Source organism: Stomoxys calcitrans, chromosome 2 (genome assembly GCF_963082655.1).
Source record: "Stomoxys calcitrans chromosome 2, idStoCalc2.1, whole genome shotgun sequence".
NCBI lineage: Eukaryota > Metazoa > Arthropoda > Insecta > Diptera > Muscidae > Stomoxys > Stomoxys calcitrans.
This window is the reverse complement of record NC_081553.1, coordinates 235,834,335-235,856,261: the sequence shown is the minus strand read 5'-3', so window position 1 is coordinate 235,856,261 and position 21,927 is coordinate 235,834,335. Positions and strand designations below refer to the sequence as shown.

The following is a 21,927-nucleotide window of genomic DNA, read 5'->3' as shown; positions in this document are numbered from 1 at the left end:
ACTCACTGGGCACTTCGTTGCAGCTAATTCCACCTATAACAGTCAGTTCCTCACCAACCAGGATATAGGCAATGAGGCTGCCATCTTAATTTTGGGCAACTCATTTACGGGCTGTTTGCAAGATGGACCTGGTCTGCAGTTCATCAATGACTCCATGACGGTACAGAATGCTGTGTTCGGTCCGTGCCCCTTGGGCAGTGGCCCCTGTTCAGATCATGACATTCCGCTGAGGAATCAAGACTTTTGCGCCAACGACCCCTGCATGGGCTATGGCCAGTGCATTTCCCATGCCGATGGATATGAGTGTCGCTGCACTGCCCGGTATTCGGGGAAAAATTGTCAAATGGATAATGGTTCGCCTTGCGATCGCAATCCTTGCTCAAATGGCGGCACCTGCTTCGAAGACAGCCGCGGAGACTACCAATGCATTTGCAATCCCAATCACACTGGGAAACACTGTGAGACTGAAATAAATATTAACCCCCTGTGCCAGATCAATCCGTGTCTTAACAATGGTGCCTGTGTGGTGGCTGCTGGCAGCAACTCCATTGAGTGTGAGTGCCCCAAGGGGTATACAGGCAGTCATTGCGAAATCGACATGGACGATTGTGCCTCCCAACCGTGCCAAAACAATGGAAAATGTGTGGATAAGGTCAATGGATTTTTCTGCGATTGCACCAACACCGGATTCCTGGGACCGCTGTGCCAAACAAACATCGACGAATGCGATATGAAGCCCTGCCGTAATGGCGGCAAATGCTTCGACACCAATGGCTGGTACATCTGCCAATGTATGGAGGGCTGGGCCGGGGAGGTCTGCGAAAAGCCCATCAGTTGCAAGACCCAGCAGTGTCTAAACGGCGGCACCTGCATCGACAAGCAAATTGGTATGCACTGTCTGTGTCCCCCAGGCTTTTCTGGAGAACTCTGCCAACAAGGACCGCCGCCCTGTCCTCAGTGTCCCATCGATTCGGAATGTGTAGCAGGGAAATGCGTCTGCAAGCCAGGAACCTCAGGTAAGTTGACAGAGATAGCTATAGGCTTCCATGTTCGAATGAATCGGTTGCGGTTACCTTTCGTGTTCTATGTTGTATGTTTTGTGTTGTACCAAACCAAACAAAAAAAAAAAAAGAACATTTGGGAGTATGCATGTGGTCGAACGGTTACTAATATCCTATATCCATTCTTTCATTTGTTAAACTTTGGTGTGTCTTCTTGTGTTTGGTGTTTCATTGCATCGGTGCTCAAAAAAAGAAGCTTCCGATTCACCCGCTTCACATGAAAATCAGGTGGTAGCAGTGCCGCAATGCAATGGCGGCAAAAGTAAGCGTTACATACCGCCGGAGTGGCTTAAGAAGAAGAGATGTGAGCTAAAAATGAGTATGTCCAAATTCATTAATATTTACATACTATGTACACAAACATGTATATATGCATATGTATGTAATCGTCCGAGTATATGTATGCGTTTTTAATTTGTTTTGTCTCTGTGTGTGTGTGTGTTTGTCCTCCCAGCACCTAAACATGTATTGTTGTAATAATTAGGCCGCGTCAAAGCGTATTCCCACATTACTATATCATTCTCTGAATGGATGTCCACATGCTGCATATCTCGGCTTAAGTTTTAATTTTCCAAAATCATTTGAATAAGATAAAACAAAAAAATTTAAAAAAAAAAACGATCATTAAGCAATATCAAGTCATCGATAGTTATTTGAGTTGCTTTATTTACCAATCTAGCAGATTCGTTAGTTTATGGTTAAATAAGACACTCTGCCTGCCAAATGCTTGGTATGAAAATGTTGGCAACACTAATGCACATCCGATCAACAAAACAAAAAAATTAAGTCATTTTAATTTATACAAATTTTTCTAGGAGTTCATAAATGTGATTTTATAAAAATCCTAATCAATTTTTGTCTTCCAGTAGTGGAATTCAGTAAAGTGTTTTAACGAAAATCGTTAAGTAAAAAAGCGATAACAGAAAAGTTAACGAATTTGGCATTCAGTGGCCACTTTTAACGATAATCGACTTCGTTAAAGTCAGCTGTTTTCGCTAACGAATAGAAATTTTTTAACTAAACGACGGGCAATTATTTGGTGTTTATTTAAACGAAATAAATAAAAATAAATATTTACAATAACCTTAGAGTATTTTCCCTGTTTTTTTTACCATTTCGAATATGTGTGTACAACAAATTAGCACTTAATATGAAAAAACATATCCGCAAAAGTCTTATACGAATAATTCGTATGGATAGCACTTGATCCTAAATAATTGCTTACATTTTATTTAGATTTGTGATGTTTTTGAGTAAATATTGGGTTACCCAAAAAGTAATTGCGGGTTTTTTAAAAGAAAGTAAATGCATTTTTAATAAAACTTAGAATGAACTTTAATCAAATATACTTTTTTACGCTTTTTTTCTAAAGCAAGCTAAAAGTAACTAATAACTGAAACTGACAGAAGAAATTTGTCAACGCCGACTATATGAAAAATCCGCAATTACTTTTTGGGCAACCCAATAAAAGGAGGATTTCAGGCTGTGAGAGGAATAATTTATTATTTTTGTCAATTCCTCTTTGTGTTATTTGTTTTTTTTTTTTTTTTTTGGTACAATTGTCAGAGAGAGAAAATAGATAACGACTTCTGTTAACGAGGAATTAGAGAAAAACACAATCGATTTTTTGTCGATATATTTAACTAATCGATGTTAGCTATATGTTACAGTATTGCGGTACAGAACGTTAAATCATGAAATAAATATGTTGCGTTCTTCCTCTTTAGTTTTGTCATTCTGATTGAATGAATAAGCCAAGCCGCTTATGCTCCTATTACACAATCAGACATGTCATATGTAATTTCAAAAAAATCAACTGAAAATTGTACACATCTTGTGATAATGTGACAAATGGGTTTTGGAAATTTTTCGATTAAATCGAGCTTTTATTTGACATGTAGACACATACCCATAAAAAAATACAATACATATGAGAATACATGACGATTAGAGGACAAGTCTTAAGGAGCTATTACGCGTTATGTAGTTGTATTATGGCATGTCATGTGATACAAATGATACTAACATATGAAATCACAGTTCAAAATAGCACATGTTATTTTATGAATACAGAAAGTGACAGCACATATGACATGTCTGATCGTGTAATAACATCTTTAGTAAGCATTTTTCTCCATACAAACAAATCTGCTTAATGGGTAAATAAAACACCTCTATTGACTTGTGGGCGCTTTTCATCATTCTGATCATACCATATTCCATATTCATTTTCAAGTGATTTTGGAATAATTTGAAGTTTTTCAACAGGCGATTAGTGATTTATGTATGTATAGTGCGTATATAGACTTAATTCGAAATGCTTTTGAACTCAACACGCTTCATTCTCAACTTCATTAGACATTAAAGTATTGTTTGACTGCTTTCGCTGTCTTTCTATACTCACCACCATAGAGTCATTTCGTTCGCATGTGCTGTTTAGAGTTGGTTTTAGTATCTGCATATATTTCTAGATACGGTGAAAAAAAAAAATAATGTAAGAACTTCTCGCCTGCAATGGAGACTAAGGTTTAATGCATTTTTCTCCCCACTTGTGAGACAGGTACTAAACTTGATTACATAGTTCAAATGCAAATTTGACGATGAACATGGGGCAAACTTCTCACATATCAATGAGAATGCTCCGATTCAAGTTTAAGCTCAATGATAAGGGGCCTCATTTTCCGAACGGCGTACCGCAGTGCGACATCTCTTTGGAGATAAGTTTTAACATGGCATAGTGCCTCACAAATGTGGTAAAATTATATAAAAGTCTCTCTTTTGCACAAAAAGCTGCTTATTTAGGCAAAAAATCGTATTTAAGTGTGAATTTCAATAGATCGCAAAAAAGTTTATTTACTATAAAAAGGTCGGAAATTCCGACTTAGTCGCGCAACCATAACACTGGTACCAAATGTGGTCCGAATTGTTCTAAAATCTGATATAGGTAGCTCCCATATAAACCGATCTTCTTATTATGTAAAGATAATTTTGGAAAACAACCACCATTCAGTGCTTGGAGTATTTTTGCCTCGAATTCATCGCCGCTACAGTAATATATGAGAAATTTCTAGCTGTACACTAAGTCATATGAAAGCATCTCGCTGACATTTTCAAAAGATGAACTGATCACACATATCGTTTGCAAACTGTTTGTTTTCTCATATAAAAAAACTACGCGTGTGTGTGTCCTTACCCATGCTTTTGCCAAATCAACCACGTTGCTTTCGTACGAATTTCGTACTACGAAAGCGGACGACAAGAAAAATACTTTACTAAAGAAAAATGTAACCTAAATCTGAATCAATCTTTCTTATTGTTAAAGTTCTCTTTTTTTGCAATCACTCATCTCATTGTACTGGTGTCTTGTTATCTGTTTTACTCAGTTCTCAGTTGTCTTATACAATGTTGTATTTTTAAACGAAGTGTTCAGTTCTTGAAATACTCTATGACTGTTAGTGTGTCTTGAAAGCAGAAATTTATGGTCATGATCCTAAGTATGGCTTGAATCGGTTTCAGACCGATCTCCCGATTGCACTTCTTGAGACCCTATAGGGCGTAGATATTCTCTTATTTGGCTGAAGTTTTGCACAACGACTTCTGCTATGACCTTCCACATACGTGCCAAATATGTTCCGAATCGTTCTATAATCTGATATAGCGCCCATATAAACCGATCTGTCGATTTTATTTCTTGAGCCTCTATAGGGCGAAAATATTATGCATTATCTTTTGTTTGCCTATAAAAAGATACCAGGCAAAGAACTTGACAAATGCGATCCATGGTGGAGGGCAAGGTGGAGGCCGGCCAGGTTTGACGGTATTAAGATGTCAGAAATTTGTTTGCTTTCTCTTTGTTGGGATCTTCTTTTTCGCGTATTCTCTGCTCATGTACGCACACGTATACCAATTTCATTGTTTGTGCTGGCAAAACGTCGATCAGCTTGATCGCAAGATGGTGAATTGCACCATATGATTTGTGGTTGTTGTACAAATGAGACCACCTTTAATTGTTTTGCCATGGGTGGAGGGTATATAATATTCGGCCCGGCCGAAATTAACACGCTTTGCTTGTTTACTAACAAAGCGTAAGTTTATTGAACCTAGACGTTGTTATTTCCGAATATATTCATTTAGTGATGGAACAAATGATTAAATCCTTAATTTTCATTAAAGAAAGGCAGAGAACCGAAAATCGTAAGTTTGGCTGTTCAAATTACAGTCGGTGAGAATCACTGCAAATAAAATCTTCGACTTGAAAAATCGATTTGAAAAATCGAAAAAAAGAAATAAATAAATTTAAAAAGAGAAATAAAAATAAGCTTCACCCTAACAGGTAAAAAAACATTAGTGAAAAAAAATATTCATTTTTATTTATGACGTTCATAATCGAATTTTAAACTTTTTTGTCCCTATTTAGTAACTCATGGGTATATACAGTGTAGATTCCCATTCATATTGTAATAGATATGCACCTGTATGAATGTACTACTACACACATACATACGAGTACTCATCGGTACCGGTGTCTGCTTTCATGAAAACGGCATCGAAGGGCAATGGATAGTTGAGAAGATTTTGTTTTTCGCTCACATACATACTGCATACATTGCATACACAGAAACGAATTGCGCATACATTAAAATATTTGTAGCTTTAGTAAAATTGTCACCACTTAAGTAAGCGCGTCAATGTTTTTTTTTTTAATTTTTGGCACATACATAGGTATTTGTATGTAAAAATCATAGCATATTTTCATATTCATGTCTCTGTCTCTTTCTCTCTCTGTGTGTGATTTGTCGCTTTGGCTTCCTCTCTTCCGCTCCCTAACGGTATATTTGAATTTTAATATACATTTTGGAACTTTTTGACATCCTTGCATTTTGATGGTGATGATGGATGATGATGACGACGACGACGACGCCAATTTTGATGACGATGATGATGATGATGATGTTACTCCCTGTAGGCCCTATAGGTCATTGCATCCCTGTAGAGAGTACCACTATAATGCCAACTGCACCACCTACGCTTGTCGTGAGTAGTAGTGCGTCGTCGCCTGTAGTAAACAATCAACAGTCATCCCGATCGGCTCAATTGAATGCATGCTCCTCTGACAAATGCTTAAATGGCGGCACTTGTCAGGGCTTTGCCACAAACTATACATGTATCTGTGCCCTCGGATTCAAAGGTTTGAATTAATCTATCGATCTAACACATACCTAATCGTTTTATCTTCCACACCCACTCACAACTGAACAGCAAGAAACTGTTGAAAGACACTGGAGCAAGAGTTTCGTAATGGTGTCGTAGAGTAATTTTTGTAGAATCGTAGATTGCACCAATCTACCGAACCAGATCAGTATAACATCGTGTAGTACCTAGAAGTTGAATGGCTTCAATTGCCAGTCAGACTAACCCCTTAGTTTTAGATTTAATTAGACCTATGCTGTTATCTTGTGTGTACTTTGATGCCATAACCCTTTGCTCTTCTGCTCTTCCTCCTTCCACCAGGTTTCAATTGTGAGCAGCCCACCACGGATGTGACCTCCAGTATAGCTGCTGTGGGAACTGGCTGCAAATGTCTGAATGGTGGCACCTGCTCGTTGAATGGCACCCACTGTTATTGTCCCACCGGCTACTCGGGCGATCGATGTGAGAAACTAGAACCTTGTACCCTAAACAATTGCCAAGAACCCATGATTTGTGCTCAGAACAAGTGCATATGTCCCCAGGACAAGGTGTGTACTCAGTGTGCCTCTCAGCCTTGTCGCAATGGCGGCATGTGCTCGGATCTTCCCAACGGCGACTACGAGTGCAAGTGCCCCGCTGGCTGGACGGGTCGCAATTGTGTGAAGGACGTCGACGAATGTGCCATATCGCCCAAAATTTGTGGCAATGGCATCTGTAAGAACGAAGAGGGATCCTACAAATGCTATTGTACGCCCGGTTTCACAGGAATCCATTGCGATTCCGATGTGGATGAGTGTTTGAGTCACCCCTGCCAGAATGGAGCAACGTGTCACAATAAGGTAAGTTTACATTGGGGTTGAGGGCGGGCTCTTAGAGGAGAAGTGGTACTAAATCATAACAGCTGTTTTTCTTTAAATATGGAAAGCATCGGATTTTAAGACAAGTGAGTGAAGGTGTATATCTCAGGCCTCCATTTGTAGAACTCCAAGGCTAGATCAAACCCCCACTTAAATCTATTTGCCATTTCTTATGACTAATGGTTTCCCACTTCCCCTCACAGATCAATGCTTACAAATGCGTTTGCCCTGCCGGTTACAAGGGTCTTAACTGCGAAATCGACATTGATGAGTGCGCAAGTAATCCGTGTTTCAATGGTTCCACTTGCATAGATTTGATCAACAATTTCACCTGCTCCTGCATACCCGGAATGACGGGGCGCTTTTGTGAAATCGACATCGACGATTGCATATCGGGACCATGTCAGCACAATGGCATTTGCATCGACGAATTGGGTGGCTTCCATTGCAATTGCAGCTCGACCGGATACGAGGGAAGATATTGCGAATCGAACATAGACGAGTGCGCCACTAACCAATGCACCAATGGTGCCGAGTGCATAGACCAAGTCAATGATTACTTCTGCAAATGCTTCCCCGGGTTTCGAGGCAAAAACTGTGACATTGATATTAACGAGTGCGAAAGTAATCCGTGTCAGTTCAACGGCATTTGCCTGGAGCGTTCCAACATGACATTATACGCCTTGAGTCAAACCATGGACTTGCCCAGTGTTTTCAGTCAGCCTTTTAGTTTCCAAAATGCCAGCGGGTAAGTTGTGTCGCTTTCAAGTTCAGTTCCATGTGAACCAACTACAAATTTTCTTGGATTTCAGCTATGAATGTGTTTGTGTGCCTGGCATAGTGGGCAAGAATTGTGAAACCAATATCAACGAGTGTGAAAATAATCGTTGCGGCAAGCACGGCACCTGCAATGATGGGGTAAGTACACGACTCCAATAGTCTTGGGGGTTGGGTTGGCATAAAAATAAAATGTCCCCTTTATTTTGTCAGATTGGCACCTATACATGCGAATGTGATCCCGGATTTGAGGGTACCTATTGCGAAATCAACATCGACGAATGTGACCGCTATAGTCCATGTGGCGATCACGGCACTTGCATTGATCAAGTCAACGACTACGAGTGCGATTGTGATGCCATGTATGGGGGCAAGAATTGCTCGGTCCCTTTGATAGGCTGCTTGAGCGCACCCTGTTCGAATGGTGGCATCTGCAAACCATATTTGGTTAACGAAACCGAGCATCTCTTCAACTGTTCCTGCCAACATGGCTTCCAGGGCTATACCTGTGAGAAGACAACCACCATATCGATGGTAGTCAGCAGCCTAATCACGGTTAAGACGCAACGAGAGGAAGGCTATGACATAAATCTCCAGTTTCGCACCACCTTGCCCAATGGGGTATTGGCCTTTGGAACTTCGGGGGGCCAAAATGAACCGGTCAGCTACATATTGGAGCTCATCAATGGGCGGCTAAACTTGCACTCGTCTCTGCTGAATAAATGGGAAGGGGTTTTCATTGGGTCCAATCTGAATGACAGCAACTGGCATAAGGTGTTTGTGGCCATTAATACCTCGCATTTGGTTCTATCGGCAAATGATGAGCAGGCCATATTCCCCGTAGGCTCCTACGAGACTTCGAATGGCAGTCAGCAGCCCTCATTTCCACTGACCTACTTGGGTGGCACCATTCCCAACTTGAAGTCATACCTAAGACATTTGACCCACCGTCCGTCGAGCTTTGTGGGTTGTATGCAGGACATTGTTGTGAATGGCAAATGGATTTTCCCCGAGGAACAAGGCTTGGATAACGACACCAAGTTAACCCACATACAAAGTGGATGTCCCCGAACCGAGCAATGTAATCCGAACCCCTGTCATTCAAATGGCAAGTGTACAGATCTGTGGCATACTTTTGCCTGTACCTGCCAACGGCCCCATTTCGGATACACTTGCATATACAGTAAGTCCAGGAAGGAATAAAAAGAGAAGTTTTAATGACATCTGACTCCATTTTCGGTTTTTAGATATAACGGCTGCCACCTTTGGCCATGAGAACACCACACACTCCGCCGTTATTGTGGAAACCAATGATGTTGCCCGACGAGCCATTCGGTCAGTGCTAGATATTTCCATGTTCATACGAACAAGGCAACCGACAGGTCAGGTGTTTTATCTGGGCAGTGATCCACGCAAAGGCAAAGGAGCCGGTAAGCAGACCGAGCTTTTTCGACAACTATTTTATTTGTTAATTTTGGATTTTGTTTCAGATGCAGGCAGTTCGTATGTGGCTGCAAAACTACAAGGTGGAGAGTTATTGGTCCGCATGCAATTCAATGGAACGCCCGAGGCATACACTGTGGGTGGAAATAAACTGGACAACGGCTATAACCACTTAATTGAAGTAGTGCGAAATCAAACGTTGGTGCAGGTCAAGCTGAATGACACAGAATACTTCCGCAAGACATTGTCTTCGACTGGTCTGTTGGATGCACAAGTCCTGTATTTGGGTGGCCCGGCTCCTACCACACCCCCAACTGAAGCACCTATAGTGGCCGGCAGTGAGGTGGGAACGACGGAATATGCCACCATAAAGCCTGAAGATTACTTCAAGGGTATTATACAAGATGTTAAGGTTAGCAACGGCTCCCACACAATGATTGTGGAGCTATATCCCTTGGAGGAAGAAGATTTAGCCTTGCCACCTTCCTTCGGTACCATAACAATAGATAGAACATCAGTATTAAAGGGAGAAGTTTCCGATGACTTGTGTCGCAAGAATCCTTGCAGGCACAATGCCGAATGCCGCAACACCTGGAATGACTACATATGCAAGTGTCCAAATGGCTATAAGGGCAAGGACTGTCAGGAGATAGAGTTCTGCCAATTGGTGACATGCCCTGGAAACAGTATTTGTCAAAATCTCGATGATGGCGGCTACGAATGTCTAACCAACATCACATTTAGAGGCAACGAAAAGGCTCCGCTCTCCTTCTCGTTTTACAAGGAACCGCATCTGGCGGAGGAAACAAAGCCCAAACTTAAGCCCGTCATTGAAATAGCTTATCGCACTCGTGCAGGCGGCACCCTGCTGTATTTGGAGAACCAAGATAGTTTCTTTGAAATAGGTGTCAACCAAGGCCAAGTAACGGTTACATGGAAGTTCAATCAGGATCCCTTGGGTGATACAAAACGCTTTAGCAAAGACAATTCCGATGGCATTGAATGGAGTCGAATATTTTTGAGGGCTCAAAATGGCAAACTGGAAGGGGGATGGAAGGGCTGGGAAAGTATGGTCGACCCTTCACCCTCCTTCTCGGCGGACATTGATATCCACGCTTTTGAGGAGCTGATATCAAGTGGTGCTCAGGTTTATTTGGGCGGCATGCCCACAGAAAGTCATCAGTCGCGTGGAACTCTATCATCACAACAAGGCTCCCAGTTCAAGGGCTGCCTGGGAGAAGCTCGTGTGGGAGATTTGCTATTGCCCTATTTTACCAATGACGAAATGTATCCCCGAACCGAGAATGTGTCCGTACAACCCAGTGTACAATTTCGTTTGAATTCCACAAGACCCGATGAAGGATGCATTCTTTGTTTCAAGAGTGATTGTAAAAATGGCGGATTCTGCAGCTCTCCCTCCGAAAGCTATGCCTGTACCTGCCAGGCCGGGTACGATGGCAATGACTGCTCGAATGACATTGACGAATGCGCCACAGCGATGTGTGAGAACAACTCCACATGTATTGACAAGGTGGCCGACTTCTTCTGCTCCTGTCTGCCGGGCTACGATGGACGCTTCTGTGAGAACAACATTGACGAGTGCCTAGACGAGCCTTGCCACAATGGGGGCAATTGTACAGACCTTATAGCAGCCTTTAAGTGTGACTGCACAGATGACTATGCTGGACCTCAGTGCGACATTCTAAAGCAGGTCACGTGTGATAATAACCCATGTAAAAATGGATCAACGTGCCAGGATAAATTTAGTAAGTCCTCTTGTGATTCCCCGACCAGGAGCTATGCTAATGCCAACGCTTTGTATTATTCCATTTCAGATTCCCAAACGGGCAATAATTTCACATGTACCTGTATGCAAGGCTATGAGGGGCCTCTGTGTGACACTCCCTTTTGCGAGGTAAAACCATGCGAGCATGGTGGTCTTTGCATTATATCAGAATCAAGGGTATGTTCTGTGTTGTGGTTTACCTTACATGGGATAATTCTCTTTTTGTTTACTTTAGACCCCCATTTGCCAATGCAGTTTGGGTTACACCGGACCTCTGTGCGAAAGCGACATCAACGAGTGCGAATCGAATCCCTGCTTCAATGATGGCATTTGCACCGATTTGGTTGGCGGCTACTCTTGCAATTGCACTGAGACCGGTTTTGAGGGCGACAACTGCGAAATCGACATCGATGAATGTGCCATGAGCGTAGAGTATTGCGGCGGTCTCGGTAGATGCATCAATCTGCCGGGCACCTTCAAGTGTATATGCCAAGACTCCTTCTGTGGGGCCTACTGCAACTTTACGGACCCCTGTAAACAGTCCGATGTGCAGTTGTGCATGAACGGCGGTACCTGTCAAGAAGCCTGCGGCGATGAAGCAGACTACACTTGCAATTGTACCGACGGCTACACTGGCAAAAATTGCACAGTGCTGGTAAGTAGACGCTAAGCGACCCCACTAAGTCATGGTTCTAAACTAATGTTGCCATTCCATATAGATAACCGCTAAAGAGGAGCCCAGCACAGCGGACATTGCCATTATAGTTATACCCGTTGTTGTGGTCCTGCTGCTCGTCTGTGCCGGTCTACTGGTAACTTTTCTGGTTATGGCACGCAACAAGCGCGCCACCCGGGGCACCTACAGCCCCAGTGCTCAGGAATACTGCAATCCCCGTCTGGAAATGGACAATGTGTTGAAACCCCCACCTGAAGAAAGGCTCATTTAGTCATAAAGTCACATACAAGTGTTACTTACGTATTTATTTAAATCATTCCTAATGCTAATGTTCTAGATCCTAATGTACATCTCTCAATTGATGAACAATTCAAAAACATTCCGCCCATTTTCTAGAAAATTTATCCCTTTCTAATATACGTCTAACGATACATATTTACATACCTACTTAGTATAACTGCAAGTTTCGAAGAAAATTTCATTAGTTATTCCCTCCTCTATTCCATAATGTATTGAACGTGAAGTACTACTCGAAGAGTTGTCGTTCAAGTCAAAATGACTTAATAAACTTTTTGTATTTTGTTAAGCTCGCCTCAAAGAAAATTTCGTATAGTTTGCAAACAGTTTTAAATATTAAGATAATCATAAATGAGTATCGGAGAGATCCATCCATTGTTTCGATCTGGATCATTGGCCTTTACTCAAATCCGATAGATTACACCCATGCTCTTTGCTAATCCATGATATTTCTTATCTTTTGCCCTCGAAGATACACGAAAATATTATGCTGCTCAGATGATCAAGAATTTGGCTGCATACGAGTATGTAACGCACCACATGCATTCCTCATTAAAACGTTGTAACTCGAAATTTTGTGTTTTTGAGAATGTTAGGCAATTTTTTTGGACCAATTTCTACTATGCTTGAGTTTCAGAGCAAAAATCAAAGTTAACTCTACAGACAACATACGTAGTTAGAAGCATGAACATTTATTATCTGAAACAAGTAAAGTCGAAACATGATGAACATTGTAACAACCTTTGGTCTGAAAATTCCCGAATTTTGAGTCGCTCTACTCTACCTTTGTGTAACAGCTGCCATATGCATTTTTAACTTGGTGTAGCAATGGAAAAGATTTTTGTTTCGAAGCTTTCCTTTTTTTTATTCAATTTTAATGCATGTACTTAACTCAGCGTACACCGATCGGCTGGCCAAATAATAGCAACATTTAGCGGAGCAATGATAAACTTGCTGAAAAATTGCAAGCCAAAAAAATGTACTGAAAAACAAAATTATCTACTTTTACAGCCTATCCCTAGGTTAGGTTGAAAAGAGGGTGCGGATATTAATGCGCCCCAAGCCACTATGGAAAAACCTAAGCCAGTAATCGTCTTTCCCTAAACCCGAAATTTTTATCTTTTTCGCTTTTCGTCTTACAATGGCTAATGGTAAACAACTGATTGATATTTGTCCGTATAATTTAAACAAATTATTTCGAATAAAAGGATCAAATGGCGGTTTCAAATAAGAAAAACGCCATTCCGACAGTTGGACTGACATGGTAATTTGTTTTAAATTAAATTTATTTGGATTAGAATACATAAGAGTCTCTTAAGCAGAAGGAATATTGATGTTCTAGCCACATATTTGCATGTGCTGGTAGCGACCCTCGTCAATCTTCCATAGGTGAACAAGTTCGTTCCGGTCCGGTAAGGACCGATCATGTACCGAAAGGAATTACTGGTGTTCCTGTATTGTTGGGAAAATACCTTGAAAGGTCTTAAGCCGAGATTGCAAAATGATACAAAAGGCATTAGTGGGGTTGGTGTATTCCCAGCCTGTGGGTGTGAAACATTTTATTTCCTATATTGCAGATTAGCCCACAAACATCCCATTTACCAACAGCGGCAGCATTTCATGATTTCATCTTCTAGCAACACAACTATAGTTGACTGTGTTCGTTTTTCGTCGTTGAAAACCATTTTGTTTTTTGGGATTACTTTTCGAAATACTACCTAACAATCAATGATAAAATGACACTTTTATTAAAATTTTACCCTAAGTTATCAGGGAAAGTCCTACTGATCGAAACCAGCAAGTTTTTTTGCTTTAAAATCTATTATCTAAAAAAAGTAATCGGCGAAAAATATCGCGAAAAGCGAAAACAGTACCAGCCTTAAAGGAGAAAGAAAAAACCGACCGGACATTTTTAAAGAACATTGGTATTAACTCTGTAAAGCAGAGTTTTATTCATAAAGGAAAAAAATTGAGTATAAAAAAACGCTTACCTCTGCTGTTGGTTTCACAGGCCTGTTTTTGGCCATATGTTGGTTCTTGATGAAGACGAACTAATAAGGGGACCAATAACAAACCTAATTGGCACATGCTGATGTGGCTTTCGGGAAAGTTTTTTTTTCTCAATTGTTTCATCATATGATCGTCGTGGTGAAGATGAACTAATCCGAGGGATGCTTCTGTTTTTCAAAGTATTCTCCAACAAGATTAATACACTTTTGCATATTCTCAAACCAATTCTCTAAACACATTTTCCACTTCGATCGGAACATGGTTATTGACGCTTCAACACATTTTATGGCATCGAAAATCATTGACAACGCCCTTTTTATCTTAATGTGCTGGAAGAAAAAAATCATTGGGCTGTACGGCAGATGAGCCATCAATACGACGTTTCGGCCAGTCAAAAAGACTGTTTTACCCGGTTTTGGGGAGCTCGCATTGTCGTGGTGAACAATGATTTGATTCGACCGTGAGAGTTATACTTTTTGGTTATCGATTTTCTTATGTTAAGCAAGTGACCCTATTTTTTGAGTGTATTCCTGAAGAGGCAGTTGTTTGTCGATAGAGATTATTGTGCTTTTGAACTGTTTATTTAGTTTGCTTATTGTTTGTTTGTTTGTTTTAAAAGCGTTTGTAACATTTTAAACCTTAGCTCAAGAGAATATTGAAATATGAGTCTGTTGTTGGTTTCAATTGAGTGTTTTAAGTGAAGCGGCTCATCCAAGTTCTTCTCAGTCGCGATTGAGAATATTATTTTCTTATTCTTTGGTAGAAATACCGGGCAGTGTAGCTAGGGATACAAAAAAAATGATTTTCCCTTAAAGTTCAATAAATTGGCAGTGCTTTTTTATTTCAGTACAATTCAAATGCTAACACCTGCTATTATTTCAACACAGTGGTTGTTGGTGAACGCATGTATATATTTAGAAAAAACAAATGACAAAACATTTTTTACAATCTACACCAAACCCTAGATCAGCCTACGTTTATAGACCTTATTTTAGTCAAACTACAAGACCGAATTATTTTGAATCGAAATAACTAATTTTTTGTGACTTGATTTTGAGAATAGATCATTTTTTAATATTTTATATTTAAATGAACTTATTTCAACGCATGTATATGTATTATTAATATTATAACTACTACTACTACTACTACTATTACGATATTTATATATAAGACTGTATTATATATTTTGAGAATAAATAAATCATACATGTTAAATAATAGGTAAAAAATAGCATAGAATCGAAATGCGCAAGTTTGGGTGAGGGGGAGAGAGAGTGAGCAGCAAGTGATGAATAGCTTAAACATAATTTTTGTTTTTCATTTTTATTTTTTCCATTCTGTTTTCTTATTTTTTTTCCTTTGTTTTTGGTTTTGCTTAACATCATCATCCGCAAAGTTTTTTTTTTATTATTAAGATTGCAATTCAAAACGATTCATAGTAGTTGAAATAAGTTAAAAATCTATTTAATAATTGTACCCCCTAGAAAAGGGGTTAACAAGCGAAGGGTCATACCGTGCCATCTTAATTGGATGCCACCCATTTGAATTTGCTGCTACTGAGTACTTCATGGTGATAAAATAAACATTCTAATTTATTTATACAATTCTTGCCATAGCGACAGGGTTTTGGGTGGTAGAAGGGACAAGCCGACTTGGTGCAATTCGGAAAGAATTTGCAAGTCGTTGCCGACACAGGTCCCGTGACTGTGGCAGATGATATTGACTTGTAGTTCTGTACAGGTACCACGGAGGAGGCTTTAGTAGTAAAGGGGGAGAAATAGAAAAAATTAGAAACACCTTATTTGAAGGTATATCTTCCGTTCATTTATAACTTACAGAGGGGCGGGGCAGCTGGTTCTAGAAGACTTGTACTCCTTGGACCGCTGTGCGAAAAGTTGCAGTCCAAATTTACACAGGCCAAGTCGTACTTGCATCTTGGATGCGAATATATGCATTTATCGGCGTATTTACAATTAGGAAACGATTTGCAAGTAGTAGTTGGATGATAAAACTCGCAAAAACTCTTGGTACAATTTGGATGATATTTGCATCTCTCCTTGGGCTTGTTATTGCGGTAGGCTGACGAATCGACGGGTACGGAGTTTACTGGAAAAATAAAAGAGAGTAAGTATTGCAAATTATAAAATAGCTATGAGAAAATAAAAATGGATGAGTTCGCAAATTTCCCCAGCCTTACAAAAAAATCAACTTATATGTGGTATTCCCATTTATCGGCCAAATCGGAGGCAGATGAAGGTCGGTTTATATGGCGCTATATTTATGCATGAGCCTAACCGTATATCGGCAAGTGGAACCAACATTGAGAATTCTGAAGGAGGCGTATCTTACTTTTATATGAAATTTCTGCCCTATAGGGGCATAAGATGGAGGGCATAGCTGTGGTTTATCAAACAAATTTCAGTCAGTTCTTCTAAGGTCTTAAGAAGACAAATAGCGGAAAAGATTTATATGTGAGCTATATCTACCTTTGGCCGGAATTCTGTGTGGGTATTGGAGGGCATACTCCATTCCCCATTCCGTCTTTATTGGGATCTAAGAATTGAAATCGTGATTTCGACAAAACAAAAGACGGATTTGTATAGCACATAGAGATTTGAAGTGGTGGTTATCCACTCCTAATTCACAGACAATAGATTCTTATAGATGAACTTTTCATCTCCCAAAAAATGGCTTCCAAGTGCAATGATTAGCAATCTGACGTTTTATTTTGTTTCTTTCGTAAGAGTCCCCTCAAGAGAGAAGAAAAAGGAAATGGCAGAAATAAACAAAAAGAAGCTAGCAAAAAAGTGTTTTTTAAAACTAATTTAAAGTTTAAAAGCAAAAAAGTCTCCGCAAACTAGTCAAATCACTTTCATTGTTCATTCACAGTACTCTCAAAATTGGTACAAACTTAAATAAAAAAAAAATACTTAAAACTATTAAATAAATATCACATGGCAAATTGCGTTTCTATATCAATCAATTCAGACTCTCAAAATCGATTGTAGGTTCACACATCAATGAGTTATGAAGCCGAATTTTTGTGTTATTCTAAAGCAAATTTGAATGAAAAACCTCAGCATTTCATCGAAAATGGATGGATTGAGAGCTATATAGAGATTTAAAGAGAAACGGTCTTGATAAATTTTCTTTCGGCGCGAAAGAACATCACTACAGCAGGCTGGCAAGCAGACAATGCGTGTAGGTGATGTTGTTACGCACGCAAGGCTTATGTTTCCGTAATGATACACGTTGTTGCACATTGCAAATGCAAATTTTGTCCATGAACAAGTTTTACATGGCATAGTACCTCACAAATTTTGCCAGCATTATGAGGGGAAAACCACCGCCGAAAAATTTTTCTGATGGTCTCGCCAGGATTTGAACCCAGGCGTTCAGCATCATAGGCGGATATGGTAACCTCTCCGCTACGGTGGCGAACGTACATTAATTTGTATAAATTATTTGCAAACTAATTTCATTATATTGTTACAGAATTTCTGTTAAAATTTCCAATTTCTTCGCTCAATATCAGTTTTGTTTATGTCAGCACATTGTATTTTTTTTTTAGAGATTCAAGAACTTACATGAGCTGGGCACATTTTCATATTTCTTGCCTTCTGTGTTTCGTATCGAAATGGATATTTTACGCTTTTCCTCTCGCCTCTCATGGGAAATATCCCTCTCTCGATCTCTACTGCGATCACCTGATGTAGACCGCCTCTTCTTTGACGGTATGGGACTTTCCCTTTGACTTTCTTTTTTATCTTTGGCTTCGTGGTCCAAGTCGAATTTAATGGGAGCGTGTTTGCGCTTTGAAGGCGTTAGAGATTCTTTTGACCGAGTGCCAGTCTTAAGGGGTGGTGTTTCCGACTTATAGTCTTGATCCTTGCTACGCTTATTGCGACTGTCCTTGTCGGGAGAACGCTTTTTCGTGGGACTCATATCATCATCTTCTGAATCATTTTGTATGATGATTTTTTTAACCTCTTTGGGCTTTCGATAAACTTCAATGAGTTCGGAACGCTTAGGAGGTGTTGTGCTGCCCTCCAAAGTAAATGGTGACGACTCGTGCTCGTTGCCCGATACCTTGCTGGATTTTCTCTCCTTGGCATTGGATCTGCGAGATGACAACGTGCCTGAGGTTGATGTTGGTTCAGCGTACTTTTCGCGATCCTTCGAGTTATTGGATGATGATGACACTTGTGGTGGCGGAGATGGTGATATTGAGTAATGTGGTTTCCCACGGCGTTTTAGCTTGGGAAAAGTCTTTTCATCTGTAATAAAACCGTAAAAAGAATACAAATCTAAGCTATCAAAGAAGACCTTTCCTACATACCATTTAAAGTGACCACAAATTGTGTGTTATTATCTGGCGTTCGCTGCACAACGTCCTCAACCAGGTCGATGTGCTCATAACAGCTTTCGTTTCCGGTGCTCCAGTTTTCCTCTTCGTCGTCGTTTAAGGGCTTCTTTGTTTTTATGGCTTGCGGCACGTAAATTAGATCTGGCTCTGATTCCCCCTTGTCGGAGACTATTTCCGGAATATATTCCTCTTCATCCTCTAATTGGCCATGCGATGATGACGGATACCTTTCCTTGGGCCTTCCATTAACTTCCACAATTAAATTTTGAGCTGTTCGAGAGAATATCGCGCCAACACTGGAAGTAGTTTTACGACGATCTCTAAATGATTTTGAGTACAGCTTGGTATTGCGTTCAGGCACCACCTTTTCCCCCAAACGTGAACTTATTTTAGGTTTTGAGGGGTTGAGTCTTTTTAGAATTGTAGACTTCTGCGCTTCAGCTACAGCACGCAGAAGTAAATTTTTTGGCGCCTGTTTACTAGGTGACACCGTCGCTCGAGGTTTTATTTTAATGACAGAGTTTACAGGCTTATCACTAATATCCTCTTCATCGGATGGATCCATAACTTTTGCAGGAGCTACTATTACGCGGGAGCCTATGCGCTTACGCGAAGAAGAGTTTCCATCTGGTGAGTTATCAGCGCTGCTGCTAAATGTGGTTGTGCTAATTTTTCCCACCTGGCTAGAACTTCTGACGTCGTTTATCTTTTCTGGAGATGCGCGGCGTTTTTCTCTATCTTCAGCCGACCGTCGAACACGTGAACGTCCTCTTGATATACCACTGCCATCACTTTCTCGAGCACGTTCCCGTTCTCTATCACGCCCTCTGTCTCTTAAGTTTCCCCGTTCTCTATCTCGACTGAGGTCCCTTTCCACGTCACGTGTTCTGTCTCTTTCTCTCTCCATTTCTTTGCGCCTGAATGCCGGAACGTAGAGCTCTTTTTCCTGTAAATTCCTCCTCCTGTCGCGAGATACATGTTGAGTCGATTTTGTAGGTTCTTTGAGTGTCGATGCCGAGCTCTTCATTCCCAGACGTTCGTGAACCGGTCGTTTGGCCCTCTCAGATACTTCATCCCTAGAGGAGCTATTGCCACGAATACCTGATGCCGCGTTACTAAGCGGAGGTGTAAAACGATTGCGCCTTGAACTACCTACATCTTCATCGTAATCTGCTTCTTTATTTTTTATGGTCTCTTCTTTCTCAAATACAATTGGACTTTTTACTTTTGTGCGTTGAGTTTTAGCAGGGGGCGTCGTTTGCATGTCAACGGTTTCGTTGAAAGCCTCCCTACTTTCATCCTCTCGAATTGTTATAAAATCTTCATCATATTCATCATCGTCCAGTTCTCCGATTTGTTTCAGTTGCCTTTTAGCTGCATATATCTTCTTTTGAATCTCTGCCAGCTCTGCCAAATCCTTTTCTCGATTTCCCGATATTATTGGTGTCTCCTTTGAAGGTTTCATGATATTAGCCCCTGTTGTGGACGATATCTCCGATATTGTAGGTATATCGAAGTCTTGTGTTTCATTTGCCTGCTCGGATGAGGTATCCGCATCCTCTTCAACTGCTGCCTTTATCTTGCCTTTTTTGATGTTTTGGGCAATATCTGCGGTGGCGCTTATATTTTGCTTGGCTTTCTCCAACAACTCCTCAGCAAACATATCTCGAATAGAGTTGGAAGTTTTGCCGGACACATGTTTGTCTGGGCTACCATCTTTCAATTTTTTAACTGGCAATTTGTCCTTTTTCAACTGTTTTTTATCCTTCTTATTGGACGGCGCCGATGATTGGGTCGTGTCCTCCTTTTGTGACGATTTACGTTTTTTCGATGACGAGGCTTTAAAGAACAATTTTTCGTACATCAAATAATAAAAAAGAAAATAAGAGACAACTTGTATTATATTACCAATGGCTGGCAGTGTAACTTCCTGCAATTTTTGCAGAACTTCATGTAACCATGTAACGAACAGCTCCGTTTGGTTTCCCAAGAATAAGTTCAGGTCGGATATCATCTGCTGCTTGCTCCTCTTATTGGCCACCATTATCATCACGTAATCGGGAAGCTCGTCATCAATATATCCTGCGGAACCCAGCTCCTGGAGCTTTGCCTTGACAGCACTCTGTGAAAGGGGAAATTAAAAAAAGTTATGCAAAGTTACCATTAATGTACACCTCCCTCGTTTGATCGATTTTTCACGGAAGTACTACTCACTCTCATTTTCTGCCCAATCTCGTTGCCGTAGTTTTCCATGGCTGGACTGATGTATTTGGGCTACGATAAAAAAAACACTATTTTATGCAAATGTTTGTTTTACTGAACCTTGGAAAACTGCTGTAAGCTAATACACAATAATACAGAAAACCCAGAGGCTTCACTGGATTTATGTTGGTAGTGGATAGGGATCCCAAAGTCGACTTTCGATTAATCGACTTTTTTGTGTTAAAAAGTCGAAGTCGACTTTCCATGATTAAAAAGTCGAATAATCGATTTTGAAGTCGAATAATCGAAAAGAAAGCTTGTGACTGCTGGAAATGTTTTATCAAGCTGCACAGAGATGATTTGCTTAAGCTGCAATCACACGATCAGAAATATCATATCATATGTCACTTGCTGTATTCATAAGACTTGCCTTGTCTTCTCATATGTATTGCACTTGTTTTTTATGAACATATGTCTACATGTGTGTTCTATGAAATTTCTTATATTGAATTTTCCGTACGTATCCCACGCGTTTTGACAGTTATTCGGACGAAAAATCGAATCAGTACCACGCTTTAAGTTGAGTATTCTGTTCTGCTTACGGAACTGTTGCGAAAAAATTTAACAAATATCATAATTTTTTTTTATACGTACTTACATGAAATTCTTTCTATCAACACAATCTTACATTTATATTACACCACCACTAATTGTTTTTAAGTGCTCCTTTTAAGCCATTAGCCTAAAAAAGGCATTTATTTATTTCACATGTTTTTAGCTTATACGTTTTTTTATATGGAGTTTGACAGTTGTTTTCAGAATAGGGTACCATCCCTTATTTCCATCAATACTCGCTGTGTTTTATTTTAGTAGTATCAGATGCAATTCTGAACTTCCGGATAAAACATCAGTGCAATATTGTACTTGTAAGTTATCAATAACATGCAATAACAGATAATAAGAAGATTAATGGTGATTTACACTATATATTGCTAATAGGATGCACTTATAAAGTGAGGTCATGCCAACAGCTGAGTACAATTTATTTATTTTTGTTTTGATTTTGTAATAAATCTAAATCTCAAAGGCTAGAAAACAAAGCTGTGATTTTTTTCTAAAATCTTCAAAAGATGTTATATTTGATCCGAAATTCCACACATAAGCAACAAAATAGTTTTATAATTTTGAAAATACAGATATAAAACACATTTGAAGAAGAAAAGTTGTAAAATAAAGTTTATTTCTAAAATCACATTGAC

General features: G+C 39.9%; 2 protein-coding genes across 10 annotated transcripts in view; one reads left to right on the top strand and one right to left on the bottom strand.

The window, feature by feature from the left end:
• LOC106081592 (protein crumbs) overlaps positions 1-12,393 on the top strand; it is a 33,400-nt gene extending 21,007 nt beyond the window's left edge. For 2 of the 9 annotated variants that reach the window (XM_013243653.2, XM_059364050.1), the window contains 11 exons: positions 24-1,016; positions 1,255-1,380; positions 6,028-6,249; positions 6,573-7,090; positions 7,312-7,856; positions 7,921-8,026; positions 8,099-9,068; positions 9,133-11,094; positions 11,164-11,291; positions 11,350-11,769; positions 11,834-12,393. In XM_013243653.2, the coding sequence (XP_013099107.2) occupies positions 24-1,016; positions 1,255-1,380; positions 6,028-6,249; positions 6,573-7,090; positions 7,312-7,856; positions 7,921-8,026; positions 8,099-9,068; positions 9,133-11,094; positions 11,164-11,291; positions 11,350-11,769; positions 11,834-12,061 (6,218 nt within the window). In that variant the 3' untranslated portion in view covers positions 12,062-12,393. Of the gene's footprint in view, positions 1-23; positions 1,017-1,254; positions 1,381-6,027; positions 6,250-6,572; positions 7,091-7,152; positions 7,195-7,311; positions 7,857-7,920; positions 8,027-8,098; positions 9,069-9,132; positions 11,095-11,163; positions 11,292-11,349; positions 11,770-11,833 lie in introns of all 9 variants that reach the window. The other 7 variants (XM_013243654.2, XM_013243659.2, XM_013243661.2 and 4 more) reach the window with 7 other exon arrangements.
• A 2,513-nt stretch (positions 12,394-14,906) lies between these two features.
• On the bottom strand, positions 14,907-20,890 carry LOC106081594 (zinc finger CCCH domain-containing protein 14). The gene is made up of 6 exons (XM_013243664.2): positions 20,681-20,890; positions 20,375-20,588; positions 18,440-20,305; positions 17,688-18,377; positions 15,937-16,206; positions 14,907-15,855 (listed from the first exon to the last, which is right to left on the bottom strand). Exons 1-6 carry the CDS (start codon positions 20,717-20,719, stop codon positions 15,623-15,625), a joined length of 3,312 nt encoding a protein of 1,103 aa, XP_013099118.2. The 5' UTR covers positions 20,720-20,890; the 3' UTR covers positions 14,907-15,622.
• Positions 20,891-21,927: the final 1,037 nt, after the last annotated feature.

Bases quoted from the DNA above. Each gene is read 5' to 3' on its own strand.
- LOC106081594 (XM_013243664.2), bottom strand. From the start codon at position 20,719: ATGGAAAACTACGGCAACGAGATTGGGCAGAAAATGAGA. The intron at 18,378-18,439 runs GTATGTAGGAAA...GTTTTATTACAG, and splicing joins ATTTGTGGTCACTTTAAATG to ATGAAAAGACTTTTCCCAAG. The intron at 16,207-17,687 runs GTAAGTTCTTGA...TTATTTTTCCAG, and splicing joins TGAAAATGTGCCCAGCTCAT to TAAACTCCGTACCCGTCGAT.